Genomic DNA, 17,952 nt, shown 5'->3' with positions numbered 1-17,952 from the left:
CCACTTGATCTGGACCAACTTTCAATCATTATCTCTCTACTCGTTGTATCCCTCAACCACAAATTCACAAAGCGGAATCTGCCTTTGGGGCGAATGGAACACTTGGGGTGAATTTCAAGATAGAGTGGCATATGGTCACTTTTGGAGGCAATGGTCGAATTCGCTTTCGCCTGAGGAAATAGATCACACCATGCGTCCGAAGCAAGTATACTCCGTAATATATTTTCTATTCGAATTATTTTATCTAATTAATTATATTTCATATTTTTGAATATTTTTATCTCATTTTGACGTATTTTAATTTTTTATCCTAATTAACAATATTTATGACTTGACCTCGCTCTAAGTATTTTTTTTTTTCAAAATACCTCATTGATTTTTAATCTTACGCCCCCACTGACAAAAATTTCTGGATCTACCCCTGAGTCCAATCTACTATCTCAACAGCAAATCATACATACAGTAAGAGAACACATTCTCAACCCAATGTGCGATATACCTCACACGATATGAACCCTATTTGATGAAGCTATAGAGGATTATCGAAGTCAGAAGTGCCATGCTTCAGTTGTCCAAAAAATCCCTTTTTGGAGATCCGAATTGTTGCTGTCTGTCTCACTAACTCACTCACCACTGCACCACAGTAGTATAGAATAGGGTCCAAGAATAAAGGTTTGTAGAGTTTTCTTCTCAAGAGACTTCTCAACTTCATATCATCAGTAATGTCTTGAGAAAATGATTTCTTCGAGTATATCTCTTGTAAACCGTAAAGAGAGTTTCTTGATATTCAAATCTTGAAGATTATCACTTGTAGTACTTTCTCCTTTGTTGAAGTCTCTCCCTAACCAATATATATAATACTCTGGAGCTGAGCTTGTAAGACAAGTAATCATAAGATATTTCATATAGCATGAATTGTTGTCTTACCATTGAGGTATTTCAGCCAGAGATGGATATTCTTGTAAAATAACCTCAGGGCGCGTAACTGCTCTCTGGCCAGCTGTAGAAGGTAAGTCGATCAGTGTAGTTAGTTTCCAAAGGCTCTTGTGTAGATTCTGTTCTGCCATATCTTCAATCAGCATACTAACTAGTACTAGACCGATCTAACCTATCTATTTTGCCATTATAATCTTGTCAATTACAAATTGGGGTTTACGAGACTAAGCTCTAACACATACCTTCTTGATCCTTCATTATTAGTTATTTTTTATTTCCATTTCCACCTTCATCACATTAGTCCAAGACTTGGTGAAATGCAGCCATTGAACGTATTATAGTATTATACTAGTAAGGAATACTATAGATGTGCTTACATGCTAATTTTTCAATCATTCCATTTTTCAAAATGATTTTTGATAAATGCATATGTACTAATTTTGAATATAAGGATCAACCTAGTAATCAAGAGGGATTGAGTCAAACTAAGTCACGTCCTCTAATATCACTTGCGTCCCAAATGAGTTAAAGCCTAAAAGGGGTGGGAGAATATATTAATTTAAAGATTTTTTTTAAACATCTTTTATGTGTAAGACTTAATGAGAACTTTTTCAATAATACAATTGAAGCATTATTATTGAACTCGTTCAATTCAATCTTTTATTTAAGCATTGTAAGCATGGAAAATTTAAATGATACTATTGAGTTGGGGTGGATATCTAATTATTAAATTAATTATTTTGATTGGACTAATTGGATTAATATTTATTTGATTGGATTAATTAAATCAATCGTTATACCGTGCACTAGGGTGCACATAGCAAAGTGCGCCCCACACCTCCCAAAACGACATCGTTTTGTTAATTTCAGGTATAAAATTCTATGCATTCTATTATATAATTCTGTACATTCGAAACATGAGAATTTTCAGTTATAAAATTCTATGTTTCTAAGTATAAAATTCTATGTTTCTAAGTATAAAATTATATGTTTTCAGGTATAAAATTATGTGCATTGTATTATATAATTATGCACATTCGAAACATTGATTTTTTTTTAAAGAGTTAAGAGTTTATGTGTATTATGTTAAGAGTTTATGTATATTATGTATTATGTTAGATTATGTGTATTATCCTTTTAAAAAAGATTATGTGTATTCAGTTATAAAATTCTGTGTTTTCAGGTATAAAATTCTGTGCATTCTATTATACAATTCTGTACATTCGAAACATGAATTTTTTTTAAGGAGTTAACAGCAAATACGCGAAAAGGTACAAAACGACGTCGTTTTGGGCCCATGCATTGTGCGCCCTGGTGCACGGTATAATTTGCCTAATTAAATGGCTCATTAAATATTTAATTAGTTTAATTACTTAATTAAGAGTATTGTAATTGGATGTTGGATTATTTGGCCCAAGATGATGGAGTATTTAATGGAATTGGACCTGGCTCTTTGGATTAATTGGGCTGCATAGTTGACGGGTTTGACTTGGTTTTGGCCCATCAAAATTAAATTATATGTGGATGATATAATTTTGAGGAAATTGGATAATTTGATATTATTTGAAGTTTGATGAAATGATGAACCTGAACATAATGGTGTCCCGGTACATTCCTTAATTTAATTAAAATAATTAAATTAAATTTATGAATTATCCAAAGAGATAGAGTTGGTTAGAGATTTTCCCTACACCCACCACTATAAATAGTGGTTTCATTTTGAAGGAAAGGGAACTCTGCCGGAATCTCGTCGATGATATCGTTTGGACACCCACAATTTAAGTACCGGAAGCCCTTCTTTGAAGATCAAGCTGCATAAAGATTGCATAATAGCCCTTCATTAAATAACAAGGAACTACTTCGAACTCGGCATACTTCCAGTTCGACATACTTCGAACTCGGCAAACTTCCAGTTCGACATACTTCGAACTCGGCATACTTCCAGTTCGACATACTTCGAACTCGGCATACTTCCAGTTCAGCATACTCTGAACCCGGCATACTTCCAATTCAGCATACTCTGAACCCGGCATACTTCTAATTCAGCATACTCTGAACCCGGCATACTTCCAATTCAGCATACTCCGAATTCGACATACTTTCATTTCGACATACTTCTAGTAGAGAATCAGAGGACTTCTCATATCCAGAGATTGTACCCCTTCCCGTTGGATACATACTACTTGTAAGTTGTAACTGACACTTTGAATATACCATTCAAATTTTTCGCGTTTACAAGCATATACATATGTGAATAGGTTTTTGCAAACAATGTTGTTACACACACATACATATATTTATGTGTTTGAAATTAATATTATTACTATTAGTTGGTGTAAATATAGTTGTTAATAGTCAAAAATAGTTCTATAGGGTTGTTTTATTTTATTTTTCTTTTCTAAAAGCTTTTAAGCATGCATGTTTTCTAACACCTTACAAATATTGATAAATGTGTTTGAGATAAATATAAGTAATATTATTTAATTATTTCGATAAAAGTTTTGATGACATAAATAATTGAGTTCAAGTTCGAACCGTGTTAAATACTTAAATGGGTGAACGTACGTAACGCTCCGGCCACTATCATCCCGAGACGTTGAGACTTCGTAGGCCATCCAATTCAAGTTGGAATAGTGGGTTATTCGTTCAACCTATTTCCCTATTGCGTGCAAGCTATTTTTTGCGCATCTGTGGTAGGAGATCCTGCGTTCACACGGAAGGAACAGTGACGATTTTTATAGAATCTTGATTAAATAAATAAAAACAATCTTGCCAAGCATCTTGTGCTCAGGGGTGGGAATAGGCCAGGCCCCTTGTAAGGGCCTATGTCCCTAATTAGGCCTAGCTCGTTTAGTAAAAAGGTCAGGCTTGAACCAATTTCAAAACCTATTAAACTAAACAGGCCAGGCCTATATATACCAGGCTCGACCTTCAGACCTACAAGCCTGGCCTAGGCAAATTATTGTATGGACCATGGTCCATACAATGTTATGTGGACCATAACAAAAAATACATTTTTAATATACTAAATGTACATTATTTTTGTATTGAGTGTACATTATACAATATAATGTACACTCAGTACAAAAATAATGTACATCCCCTGAATACAATATACATTATTTTTGTGCTGAGTGTACATTATTTTTGTACTGAATGTACATTATTTTATAGTATATAAAATATGGTCCACACAACTTGTATGGACCATGGTCCACACAATAATGATTGCCTGGCCTATATATATATATATATATATATATATATATATATATATATATATATATATATATATATATATATTATTTATACCTAATATTTATATATTTACAATATAACCTCAAGTATATATTATTTAGATATACTAAAGTTTTTAAAAAGTCTTAACATGTAGGCTTTAATAGGCTAAGGTAGGACATACTTTGAAGCATTTGTAATGACCTAAATATTAAACAGGCTTTTAAAAAGGCTTAAGGCCAGGCCTAATTTTTCAAAGCTCCGCTCGGCTCGGCCTATTTCCACCCCTACCGGCTCAGATGGCATGTAGTGACCTTTTTGTGTGAGAGGTCATGAGATCGAGCCTTGATGGAAGCGTTGTTGACTCTTTGTGTCTCAAAAAAAAAAAAAAAAAAAAAAATCCTATAACTCTGTCAAGACAAGAAAGTCACTAGTTCGAATCTTTGCCCTCACATGTAAATTAGGTAGGCGAGGTGTGCCTACACTCGAAAGAGTGTAGTGGTTTTTTAGTTTCATTTTTCACACATACTAGTTTCATTATATCAATATAATACTAAAGTATCATTTTAATTCTACTACAGTTTCATTGACAATATACATTGTTGCATGAGCTCTATTTTTTTACTTTCATTTTTCACACACTAGTTTAATTATAGTAACGTTGAAATATTATTTGTTGGGTAATATGGTTGAAAAATCCCAAAATAATAATTCTACAGAAAAATTATTATTATATGGAAAAAAATAGAAAACTGGGAAGAAAAAGGTGGAGTGATTGGATAAAGTTCTTAAACGTGCTACGATTCTTTGTTTAAGCACCTAAACAAAGCAAGACCAACCAATATCCAAACGACATTCATGCTCGCAAGTGCTGGTGAGCTCAGGCTTGAATCAAGCCTTTTCGATCTCATCTACATGCTTCAAAAGAGCTCTTGTATATAAGGGGGGCAAATCTTCTTTCCAAACCAATGTGGGACAAAGTCCACTATTTCCCTTTATTTCCCAACTCAAATGGGTCTACTTTGAGAATCAATATCTCATTCACCCATTATCCGTTTTGAGCGTACAATATATCAATCTCTTCGTCTCACTACGAAGAACCCGAATCCACTTTGACCCGACCCAAATCGAAAGTGGACCCCACTGATAATTGTACCACAAAATAGCTACTTAATATGTCATTTTAAGCTAATTTTTCCAACATTATTTTAGTTACACTTCAGGTTCATTTGACAATATATGTTATTGTATAGCTCTGGATTTTAATTTTATTTTTCACACACACTAGTTTCATTATAGCAATACTAAAGTATCATTTTAATTATACTATAGTTTCATTTAATATATCATTATAGCAATACTAAAGTATCATTTTAATTATATTATAGTTTCATTTAACATTATATGTTATTGATAAACTCTTTTTTTTTTTTTTTTTTTTTTGTTTTATACTTCACACACTACTTTTATTATAACAATATTAAAATATTATTTTTAATTTTATTACAATTTTATTTAATGGCGATCATGGTCCATACACAAACTGTGTGAATATTGAATAATGTTCCAATATCAACTGTCAAATGACTTTAACGTCGTATTCAAAAACTGTGCAAGTGACATTGTGATGGGTTCAGATTTAGCCACACGTACGTTCATGTCCGAAAGTTTCCAAACATGCATGTCCATTATGATAATTAAGTTGGATTCTTCTTTGCCAAATAATTTCAATGCGTTACGCAACCGAATGTTGAACCCCATAATTGTTGATTCATTTTCAGATTTTAATAATTTTAATTAACATTTAATTCAAATAAAAAATTAATATTTATCAAATTAAACAAATTATTCATCAAAATTTTAGAAGTGTAATCGATCAAAGACTTATATGAACTTTAAAAATATTTTTAAAATAATAGATTTTAAATGGCTTTATAAATGTTCTCTTAAATTTTATTAATATTGTAAAACTTTATCAAAGTATTTAGGACAAATATTTATAGACGATTATTAACACTTAAAAACTTTTTCATATTAAAAAATTTACAAAAGTTATTAAAAATTTTAAAATTAATACACTCTTACAAACATTTCATAACTTTAAATTTAATACACTCTTACAAACATTTCATAACTTTTATTAATATATTGTTTATAATTTTCTTAGAAATTTGTTTATAATATATTTTTGTAAATCATAAATAAATATATGTAATGAAAAAAAATAAAACTAAAATTGATTGCCACAAAAAACATATAATTGCAATATAATTTTATATAAAAACATATATATTTGTATAAAAATAGGAAAAAAAAAAGTCAAATAAACCATCGAACTTTTACTATTCGTGCAATTGAATCACCGAACAAAAAAGTGCACAATTGAATGATCTAACTCTATAAATTTATGGGAGTAACATTTCTAGCAGGTTATTCGATCCAGGTAGGTTATTCGATCCAGGTAGAACTGGTTAAGTTTTTTTTTTTTTTTTTTTTTTAATCGATTGAGGACGGATGAGGAGACAGGCTACCTCCTCCATCCACGTCGCCGGCGAATTGAGGAGGAGATAGCCTACGAACTTCAAGTCGCTGACGTATAGAGGCAGCTTTACCTCCTCCTCCACCTATTTTATTTTCTAGGTAACATACTAACATGACATTGAAAAAGGTGAGCGGAAACCCATGTTGTCTACTTGTAAAAAATGTCAATTGCACACTTTTTAATTTTATTAATATATTAAATGATTCAATTACACATTTTTTAGTTTAATGGTCCAATTACAGAAATAGTAAAAATTCGGTGACCTATTTTACATTTTTCTATAAAAATAATTCAAATGGGTGGTCACATGATCGAACATGGTGATGTGCCTTTGATTCTTTAGTATAAAACAGATATTATCTTGTAAAGAATCATAAGTGTTTCCAAAAAAAAAAAAAAACCTTAATGCATTTAGTTTATTAAAAACCTTAACGCATTTAGTTTATTAAAGGTAAGTTTTATGTGAAACCATCTTATATATCTTTATTTTGTGAAACATGTTGTGTGTAGATGAAAATGTAATATTTATGCTAGAAAATGTAATACTAATAATGAATAAATTGTTTTTTTTTTTTTTACTTATAAGGGAAATTTTAATACTTTTGAGAAAAAAGTATAATAATTTTAAACCAAAATACGCTCCGTAATATTTAAAGGTTTAACAGTTACTTATGCAAAAAAAAGTATCATAGATAAATTAATTAATTGGTACTTGTGAGAGGCAGTATAATACGTAAGAAAAAATATATAATACTTTTAAATCAAATTTTAATATTAGGGGTTGAAGAGTTACTTATGATAAAAATTGTAATACTTATGAAAAAACACGATTTGTCATATCAATAAGACGATCTGATAAGAGATTTTAAATTCGGTGGATGAAATATATGGCAGAGCAACTTGGTAACATAGCATAAGACATTAAGTCATTGAGTACCGATGTCATTGATGAAAGTTAATTGTATCAACAAGTGATGACAATAGGTGCATGTTGACTTTCATGAGGATGACTTGTGTAAAACATTTGAATTTCTAATGACAAATGAAGTTCAAGCTAGAATTCTCAAGGTGAAGAGTACAAGTTTAAAAGGAAATAGATTGAGAGCTTTATTTCTTCTTTGAGTTAGATTGTGTATGGCTTTGAAGTTGGTTATGTTGGATTTTATGACTTTATCTTGAATTGTAAGACTTTCATGTTGAATTGCTAGTTTGTTATTTTGATATCTTAATTTGGATTGTAAGACGTTGAATGAGATGATCACTTGTTTATTTTATTTTGTTACTTTCAATTGCAATACTTTGGTTAGTTATTTTGATATTTTATTAGTCATTTATTGATTATACTGAAAATTGTTATTATAAATGTTGTTATATATCTAAACAAAATAATTAAAATATTTAATTATACAATTCTACTCGTTTTTCTTAAAATGAACCAAACACACTAAGAAAGTTTTCTGAAAGGTAACATTACAACCAAACACTAGAAATAAAAATCTTTTTTTGAAAAATGACTTATTTTCAAAAAAAATATTTTTTAGAAGTCATTTTCCTGATTTTCAAACACACCCTAAGTTGATTCTGCAATATCTTCCAAACAAATATATAAAAATAAAATTATGAATTCCCAAAAAAAAATGAAGATATAATAATCGTGTGGAACAAGAAAATAGGATTCAATACGAAGATAATGTTATACGTATGGTGTAAATGGCGCTTCATTGATATTATTGTATTTCAATTCATATTCGATTTATTATACCTTTTAAAACTAGTACTAGTAAGTGTCTCGTGCGATGCACGGATTATTATTAATTTAACAAATAAGCAAATTATACTTTTCGTCCTATGACTATAGGGGGCATATTAATTTCGCTCAATGACTTTTAAAATTAACAATTTAGTCTTTTAACTATGTTTTTTTATAGCAAATTTGGTTCTTCCGGCCAAATCACAGGTGTAAATTGACCGGAAAAACTTAAATCTTTTTAAATTTTTTATTCATGAGGACAAAATATTCTTTTTACGTAAGTTGCTTCTTCTTCTTCTTCGCGTTCATGAGCTACGGCTAACAGTTGCCTCTGCTTCCAAGAAAGAACAGCTCCAAGAATCGAAGCCCCAAGTTCAGAAGCAATGTATGATTTTTATTTTTTATCCTCAACTTTCTCTTCATGTCTACTGCGCATTTCTTGATTCATCTTCCCCATATCGCATGGTATAAAACTCTATAAGATATCTAAACTCCCAGAAATATTCTTCTCCCTATTCTAGCCACAACCATCCTCCCAATTCCAGCCACGACCGAACATAATTGTAGTACGTATCGGTTGTGGCCCTGTGGATGATAGTTTATTTATAGTGTTGAAGTAGGTATAGATGTTCATGTAAATATTGATTATGAATTTTAAATTTATCTCCAATCAATTAATGTTAGAAACATAACATAATTATTGCAATGTTAATTCTCAATTATGGATCAACAATTATTACTCAAATTAATTTTGTGAATTACTCTCTTATCCACTAATTTTTTTTTTTTCTTATTATTTACTTTGATTTTATTTTCATCTTTATTTAATTATTTATGATGATTATGATTAGTGAAATTTTTTTCTTAATCATTTTGCTTTAATATATATAGACATGTTATATTAACTAATTTAATAATTATGTTGATGTTGATTTGATATCTTTTTGCTTATTATTCACTTTGATTTTTTTTCATCTTTATTTAATTATTTATTATGATTATGATTAGGGAAAACAATTTGGTTCTGCAATAACTTCCAAACAAATATATAAAAATAAAATTATGAATTCCAAAAAAAAAAATGAAGATATAATAATCGTGTGGGAGAAGAAAATAGGATTCAATACGAAGATAATGTTATATACGTATGGTGTAAATGGCGCTTCATTGATATTTATTGTATTTCAATTCATATTCGATTTATTATACTTTTTAAAATTATGGATCACATTAATTACAACATTCATCATTGTGGACAACAATTACAATATCAATGAATATAATTTATAATTATTTGCACCCAATGTATACAGAATATCGGAGTCGTTCTCTTTTTTTTTTTTTTTTTTTTTTTTTTTTTTTTTTTTTTTCAATTTTTGAAAAGCCAAATATGAAGCATTGTTTCTAGTTTTTAGTAAATAAGCAGAATTTCTAGGGAGTTGGGAAGAAGTGTATGATCCCAATGTCGAGGCATATTTATGATTTTGAGGTTACACAACATTTAAAGCTACAAGGCAACCATGAACCACCGATGCAGCATCATTTTCTCTTTTCTTCTTCTTTATTAAAGTTATTTTAGCCTAATTTTAAAGTGTGCAATTCAAAATCCAATGAAATAAATGAAAAACAACTTCATAAATAAATTAAAAGATAAAAGTTTATGCTAATTACCGTGTAGTCTGATCACTGTAATAACATTCTAATTATTATTCTAAAATAAGTTTAAATTTCAATGGTAAAGAATTATGAGTATTTTAAAATTAAAATAAAATAAAATTGTATTTTTTTTTTTATGACAAGAAAGGTTATTATATCAAACAAATTTCTAAAAGTTCCATTTAATTTAGTAGGTATCGTATTTCAAAACGGTTACATTCTAAACAAATGCAAATTAGCTTTTCTAATAATTTTCTTTTTCTATTCTAATTACCATTTTAACGTACATCTATGCAATAAAATATGTAATGAGAATATTTTGTTGATAATAAGTCAATAATACATATACACACCAAATAAGAGAAATGAAATACAAATTAAACTCTTTTTGAAAAAGTAAGTATTTAATTTAAGAAAATTTTTAAAAAAATTAAAAAAAAAAAAAAGAAAACTAAATTTTCAAATGAGGAATCGTATTCAATACACATTATTCATTAATTGATAACTATTATCAAGTTAAGGTATCTAAAATTTAAATATACATACGTAGGGCAACAACCTCAACAAAATTGGTTAGACTGGGAAACGACAACCCTCGAGGACGCCCCAACGGAGCTGACTAGGCTTCTTCATTCTGATGCTTGTAATACGCCTTACATAAGGATTAGGTAATGCTCCATTGTAGGGGCATCAATTTCACCAAAAAAAAAAAAAAAATCTCAACAAAATTGGTTAGACTGTTGACTTAGTAACTACACAGTTACAAATTTGACACCTAACGGGAGTGGTCTATTGATCTTCTTGGTTTGAGACAATCAGCTATTGGCAACCTAACATAGTTTAATTTACCTCCTTGCGGTCATTTGTCAGCTAAGATTATGTACAAAGTGTGATTTACTCAATACACACCCTCGGGTAGTAGTTACGGGATTCTCTCGTCACCTAAAAATATACACATATGTATGTGATCGACGAGGGAATTAGATGTGACGGAATAATTGAATAAGTGTTCGGGGTCAGAGTGCAATTTAGGTGATCAATTGTAACGATCACTTGAGACAGATGCTTGAATCTTGTACTCAGAACTATTAGCAATACAATCACTTAATTCCTTGTATATTTAGTCTTACATTTATATTTTATTTCCAGTTAATAACATGTTTACCGTCATGATATAATTGTCATGTGTTATAAATGTTTTGTTTTAAATTATCAAATTTAAAATATTTAGATATAATTATTGCAAGATATAAAATTTTTAGATTGTGATGTGTATCAATTAAAATAAAAAATGATACTTGATAACAAGGTGAGGTATAATTTAACATTATCAACTTAGCCTAGTGGTAGCTTTCAGTGCATTTTTGTCATTAATTCCTTATCTTTTACATAGTCGAAGCTGTTTCACAAATAATTGCCCATGGATCATGTCAATAGTTTATATATGCACCATAATAAAATATATGGTACTTATAGTTTTCAATTCGGTGATATTGAATGCATACATGTTTTACATTAATGTTTAATTTTGGTTTATTCGTACAAAAAAAAACAACAATCATTTCTGCCTTATAACAATTATATTCAAATCTTTTAAACTTAGTAAAATAAAATTCAAACTTTTATATTTTGTGATAATTATAAACAATTATATACAGTGTTTAATTTTAAAATAATTGAATTCTCTTGATTTATGTATCATTAGTGGCTATAATATTATAGTGTGCTTTTATATATGTAACATGTTTTATCTAAAGAGTTCAATTTTAAAGTTTTATTTGTATTTAATTTGACTCTATTTGTTAGAACTTACTTTAGAGCTTATAACTTATTTTAAACTACATATAAATAAGTTATAATAAGTTCTATTTGGTAAAAGATTGTGAACGTAAAATATTAAGCGGTGTTTGGATGTACATGGAAAATTCAGTCAACGGAAATAAGGTCATTTTGGCAGAAAATGACTTCCGCCAAACATACAACAAGGTTTCCGGTGGAAACCAGTGATATTTTTTTTAATAAATAAAATTATATTTAATATTATTATAATTATTTTTATATTCTAAATAAAATAATTAAAATGTTTAATTATACAATTCTACTCATTTTAAAAGAAATGAACCAAACACACCAAGACACTTTTTCATAATGCAACCAAACACTAGAAAGGAAAATATTTTCAGCTGGGAAATGATTAATTTTCCAAAAATCATTTTCCATAAGTCATTTTCTTGCTTTTTAAACGAACCATTATTTTGAAACGCTATCCCAAGCAGTGTTTCAAAATAAGCTCCTTAAAATGTAAGTTGAGATGGCTGGGTTGGTCTAAGGCACTAGATTAAGATTCTGGTCCAAAAGGGCAAATTAAAGGCTGGCTCTTTAGTTTTAATTAGTCAACTTATTAACCATAATGTTTTTTTTATATATATATTATACTTTTTAAAAATGATATTATATACTTGAATTGAAAATTATAATTGTTATAAAATACAAATATTTATATTAATTTGTCAATTTTTAAAGATTTTAATATAATTATTATGCATACTTGGATATAATTATTACAAAGATTTTGTCAATAAGACTTCATTTTTTTTTTTTTTTATGGGTTACCCCTACATCACACGCAAGTTATTAATAAAAACATTGTAAAGCCAGGTCAACATATATGAAATTATTTTATTATATTTTCATATTTTCTCCAATAAATTTCTCATATCCTTCGTAAAAATAATTATGAGATAGATTTTAAAAAAAAAATAAAAATAAAAATGCTCATTTACCACAAACGTTTGCATAAATAATGTGTTAAACCACTTGACTTGTGATAAATATCGAATTATAACTTATAAGTTCTCTGCAAATTAAATGGTTTAATATTATTGAATTAATTAATAAGACGAAAACATATCAAATAATAATTGAAATGTTAGTTATTGGGTTATTACCACCAAATAACGTACAAGTTCTCTACCTTGTCACAGTTTGGAATGAGAATTACTACGTTCATAAAGAATGAGGTGGCTTATATTGATTGTATCTTATCATAAAGTAATTAATCAAATAAACATATTTAGTTGAGTTACCATGATTTACATCCCCTCAAATGGTCTGTCGAGTCGGAGTGTGGGGCCCCTTAGAGTTGGGTTCAACCTTTTGTTAGAATTAATCAAATTAAATCAAGACATTTAAAACAATATTTATTGCATAACATAAAACTATTAATAAATATAACATTATTTTTACATAATATTTTGTTCTATGTAATTTAATCTTGGGAAATGGCGACCACACGAAGATTCTCTAAATTCAAATTAAAGTTATTTAATTTTTGAAATTAATAAATTAAAAGATGCAGCTGATCAGGAAATGGCATGAATCATGAATGCAATGATGTAAATATATGCAATAATGAAAGACTTAATTAACTGCATGGATAGCTCAGTTGGTCACATGAGTGAAGTTTGAAAATAATGACCTCTCAAAGTGTCGCTGGGGGCCGGGCAACCTCTCAAAGTGAGGAAGGCTCTTTGTGGGCGTAAACAAAGGTCTAACATCTGTGTTCAACAGAGTTACCATGATTTGCATTCTCCCAAATACTCTGTCGGGCCAGGTTGAAGATTTAACATTTTGGGAACAACAATAATGATAGACTTATCAATTGTTATATCGTGCATTGTGCGCCCTAAAAATCCCCTATTTAGTATGTACATAATTGTATAGTAGAATACACATAAAGTCCTAACATAATACACATAATCTAACTTAATACATAATACACATAATCTAACATAATACATAATACACATAAACACTTAACATAATACATATAACTCTTTAGGGCATTTGCCTCGACTTATTAAATACAAAATGTGCGCTCATTAATAATGCATCTCATTAAATTGAGACTAATTTTTAAGCCATAATAGACCCATTTCTCTTAATCTTTATTGAGAATTTTTGGATCTCAATTACGAACTAATATTGATCAATATTGAAACACAGCATTACAACGCAAGTTGTAACACCTTGAAAGGTCGAAAGTACTCGACAATTTTTAATGCATTTCAAATGAAAGTTCTATTCTACCCGATAAACACCCTAAGGTGCAAGTCAAATCCACTATAACCCGATTTAAAGTACAAGATTGAGTTTGGATCTTTTACATAATTGAATATTTTCTTATCTATCAATTGAAACCCTATACGGCTATACCTATACTAGTATACTATAGCGGACTTAGACGACACAAGATATCACAATGAGTCTTTTCTTCTTCTTCCCTTGCTTCTTTTATAGATTGACGATGACTTTGCAATTTTTCTTGTTGGTGTCTAAATGTTTGATTTCTAATTTGTTTTAATCTTGTTTCCCATTTTTCCGTGGGGCACTCATTTCTTTTTACTAACATGGTTTTTTTTTTTTTTTAACCAAAACAAATTGACTAATAATTCTAACATTTATCAAAATGTTTTCATAAAGTACCGTCCATTTAAACAGAGGAAAAAAGAACAAAAACTAGATGTTATGTGCAAAATGTAAACAATATAAATTGATATTAAATTTTAAGGCGCTACATAGTCATTTCTCTTAGTATTTTATAGATGTAAGCCATGAGTCTTCTTCTTCGTTACTTGCTTCTTTTATAGATTGATGATGACTTTGCAATTTTTCTAGCTTGTTGGTGTAAAAATGTTTGATTCCTAATTTGCTTTGATCTTGTTTTCCTTTCTTCCGCGGAACACTTATTTCCATTTCTAACATGGTTTTTTTAACCAAAACAAATTGACTAATATATAGTTATCAAAATGTTTTCATAAAGTACTTTCCATTTAAACAGAGGAATAAAGAACAAAAACTAGATGTGATGTGCAAAATGCAAACAGTATTTAGGGAATGAAGTGAATATCATGAAATTGATACTAAATTTCAAGGCGCTACGCTACGCTACACATACACAAAGTCATTTCCCTTATCTTTTATCTGAAACGTGTTCATAAAGTACCATCCATTTAAACAGAGAAAACAGATTAGAAACTAAACATGAGGTGCAAAATGATTTTTAAAAAAAATTGGGATAGATTGAGAAATGAAGTGGATGTCAAGAAGATCAACAAAAACAAGAATTTAATTTGCATCCAAATGAAAACTTCAAAAGGTAGGCCATGCCCCATTTCCCATTCTTGAAATTGATTGAGAGTAGCATACACACATATAGAAAGGATAGGAACACAAATAGGGTAGGAGACAATGTATTGTATGAAACTAAGACCATATAAGGCAAAACAGTTAGACATGCAGAGGAAACTAACAACAAAAACAACAACAACAACAAATTGATAATTGATTAACCAAATAATCAATGGAAATAGAGGGAGATTGATTAGGCCCACTCCCCTTCTGATCTTGGATCAATTCAAGAAAGTTATTAGTCATTCTTGATCAAGCGAAAACTCTTCAATCATGCTCAACTTGTTGAGCGGATTGAAGGCGTGAATCTCCGCACAAGAACACTTGCTTGGGAGCACCATCGACCCCTCCCGATTATCATACGAATGAACGGCGGCGGCCGGCAGCGGCAGCGCCATCTTCCGCGCCACGATCACCGAGTTAATAACGTCATCCGTCGGATGGTACACCGTAAGAACCTCGAATCCTCGGAGATCACAAGGCTCCACCACAGGGTAAAGAAAGGCCCGTGCCCCGTGGGCGCTCCGAACCACAAGGAGCGACCCGGGAGCCATGTATTTAGCCAAGTGGTCTATAGCTCGCTCCTTCTCCTCCTTATCCATACCCACCAGCGCCGCCAGGAACACCACATCGTACTCCTTCAAGTCGCACGTAACGCCCATGATGTCCGCGGTGTGGAAGAACATGCGCCCGGAGAGGCCGGGATCCGACCCCACCAACCGCGCCGCCATGGCGTTCGCCGCGGGATCAATGTCGTAGTTGTGGAAATCCGTGGCCGTGAGGTGGCAGGTGGCCAGGACTATCGACGAGAGCGGCAAGGGGCCGGACCCGACAAACGCGAGGCGACGCGGCGCGCCGCCGCTGTAATGCCTGCTGAGAAGATCAAACTCGAGGAGGCTTAGTTTGAGGTAATTGTTGAAGTAAGGGAAAAGAGAGAGATTTTTTAGGGGGTCCGGGAGAGAAGCAAGAATTGTGGAGTAATGGGATTCAAGAAGACCCTCGGCTTCACCACACAACCTTATGAGGTTGGACCTCATTTCTTGGATCTTGGAACAGAGCTTAGAGACATCTATAGGGTTTGGTGGGATGCACGTGTGGACTAGCTGTGTGAACAGCGTGTCGACATCCTCGGAGGGCTTCAGGTTCTCCAACCTCGAAATCTCATCGTACAATTCGCAGATTTTTTGTACTACTGGGTTTTTCTGGCAAACCATGTTGACACTATGAGGTTAAATTACGCAAAATGGCTAAATAGTTTGAAAATTGTTGATGTTCTAGGATCTGAGGCCTCCGCAAGTCTATTTATTGATGTTTGTGGGGTCCATGGAAGAGGGGTTGGGGGGTGGGGGAGTGGGGGGATGATACAAAGCCAGAAAGGAGCCATTGCTAATGCCTAATGCGGTTAGTTTTTGTAATTTTGCCTACTTTCATTTTGTTCTCTTAATTAGGGGATAGGAAAAAGTGTCCTTTATGTTATTTGAATGGCCACCCTAGATATAATCCAATAACTATCTACTACATTGTGTAGCGTTGACATCTGGATTGGTTTTGGAATTTTTGATTTAGACACGCATAAATAGAAATTTAACTTTAATTTTAATTTATAGCGTGTCTACTATGAAGACAAAATTTTTAATTAACAAAATCTCATGAGAATTGTGGTATAATCTAGGTCATTGAAATTAGGTAATCCACGCCTATTATCAAATTATCATAATATACTAATTAGGGTTAATTAAGATACAAATTAATAAGGACAACTGTTTTGAATTAAAGGGTAATTTGGTCACCATGATATCATTAATCCGCAACAAAATAATGTAAATATCTCCCACCATACTTTTTAAACAACTCTGTATCTCTAAGCTTCCTAACCTTCTATGTTACCATCCAATTCTAGACTCATCCAACGTAACTATTCCAGCCACCATATCGACATTGCATCCTCATGGTCAGAAGAAAAAAAAAAAAAAAGGCTATGAATTCATTGTAGTACAAGTACCAACCATGTGCATTCATACAATACTCATTGTGCATTCGTATCGCTTTGCTCGTGTATGACTAAGTTTTCCCGTCCAAACTCAGGGTTATTTTAATAATAATGTAATATCAAACATTTCGACTACAATGTCATTTTGAATTAGTAATTAAAAATTTGAAGTAAGTAATTGAATACAATTCAGACGTTAGTATGATTATGATCTTAATTCATCCTTTTTATTTTACTTTCTGATGAGTCACCTTTAAAGCCATCTTCATCTTCTCCATTTTCATTGGTGTTGACCTGCCAAAATGGTAATAAATATAATTATTATGCTAATAATAATGTTTTCTTCATTTTTATTATTATTCCAATTAAGGAATTAAAGAATAAGAAATTACGGAATTAATTGTAATTAAACTAATAATGGTCCAGACTTCATATTAGTATACAAATATTTCTATTATTACGCCATTTTCTGTCCTTTTATTAGATGTTTTTATACTCTTAATATTATGCTAATTAAGAAATTAAGAAAGTAAGGAATTATGTAATTAATTGCATAAATTTTATAATAATTGAGTAATAATTATTACTTATTAGAACCAATAATAATTAGTATGGTAAATAAATAAATAAATAATTACTCAAATATTACGG

At 30.7% G+C, this 17,952-nt stretch overlaps 1 protein-coding gene across 1 annotated transcript; it reads right to left on the bottom strand.

The window, feature by feature from the left end:
* Positions 1 to 15,305: 15,305 nt before the first annotated feature.
* On the bottom strand, positions 15,306 to 16,581 carry LOC109180988 (nicotianamine synthase-like). Its single transcript, XM_019330726.1, has one exon. It carries the CDS (start codon positions 16,523 to 16,525, stop codon positions 15,554 to 15,556), a length of 972 nt encoding a protein of 323 aa, XP_019186271.1. The 5' UTR covers positions 16,526 to 16,581; the 3' UTR covers positions 15,306 to 15,553.
* Between the last annotated feature and the right edge of the window lie 1,371 nt (positions 16,582 to 17,952).

Source organism: Ipomoea nil, unplaced genomic scaffold (genome assembly GCF_001879475.1).
Source record: "Ipomoea nil cultivar Tokyo-kokei standard unplaced genomic scaffold, Asagao_1.1 scaffold1043, whole genome shotgun sequence".
NCBI lineage: Eukaryota > Viridiplantae > Streptophyta > Magnoliopsida > Solanales > Convolvulaceae > Ipomoea > Ipomoea nil.
Note: the sequence above shows the minus strand (reverse complement) of the source record. Positions and strands in the feature narration are given on the sequence as shown.

Bases quoted from the DNA above. Each gene is read 5' to 3' on its own strand.
- LOC109180988 (XM_019330726.1), bottom strand. From the start codon at position 16,525: ATGGTTTGCCAGAAAAACCCAGTAGTACAAAAAATCTGCGAATTGTAC.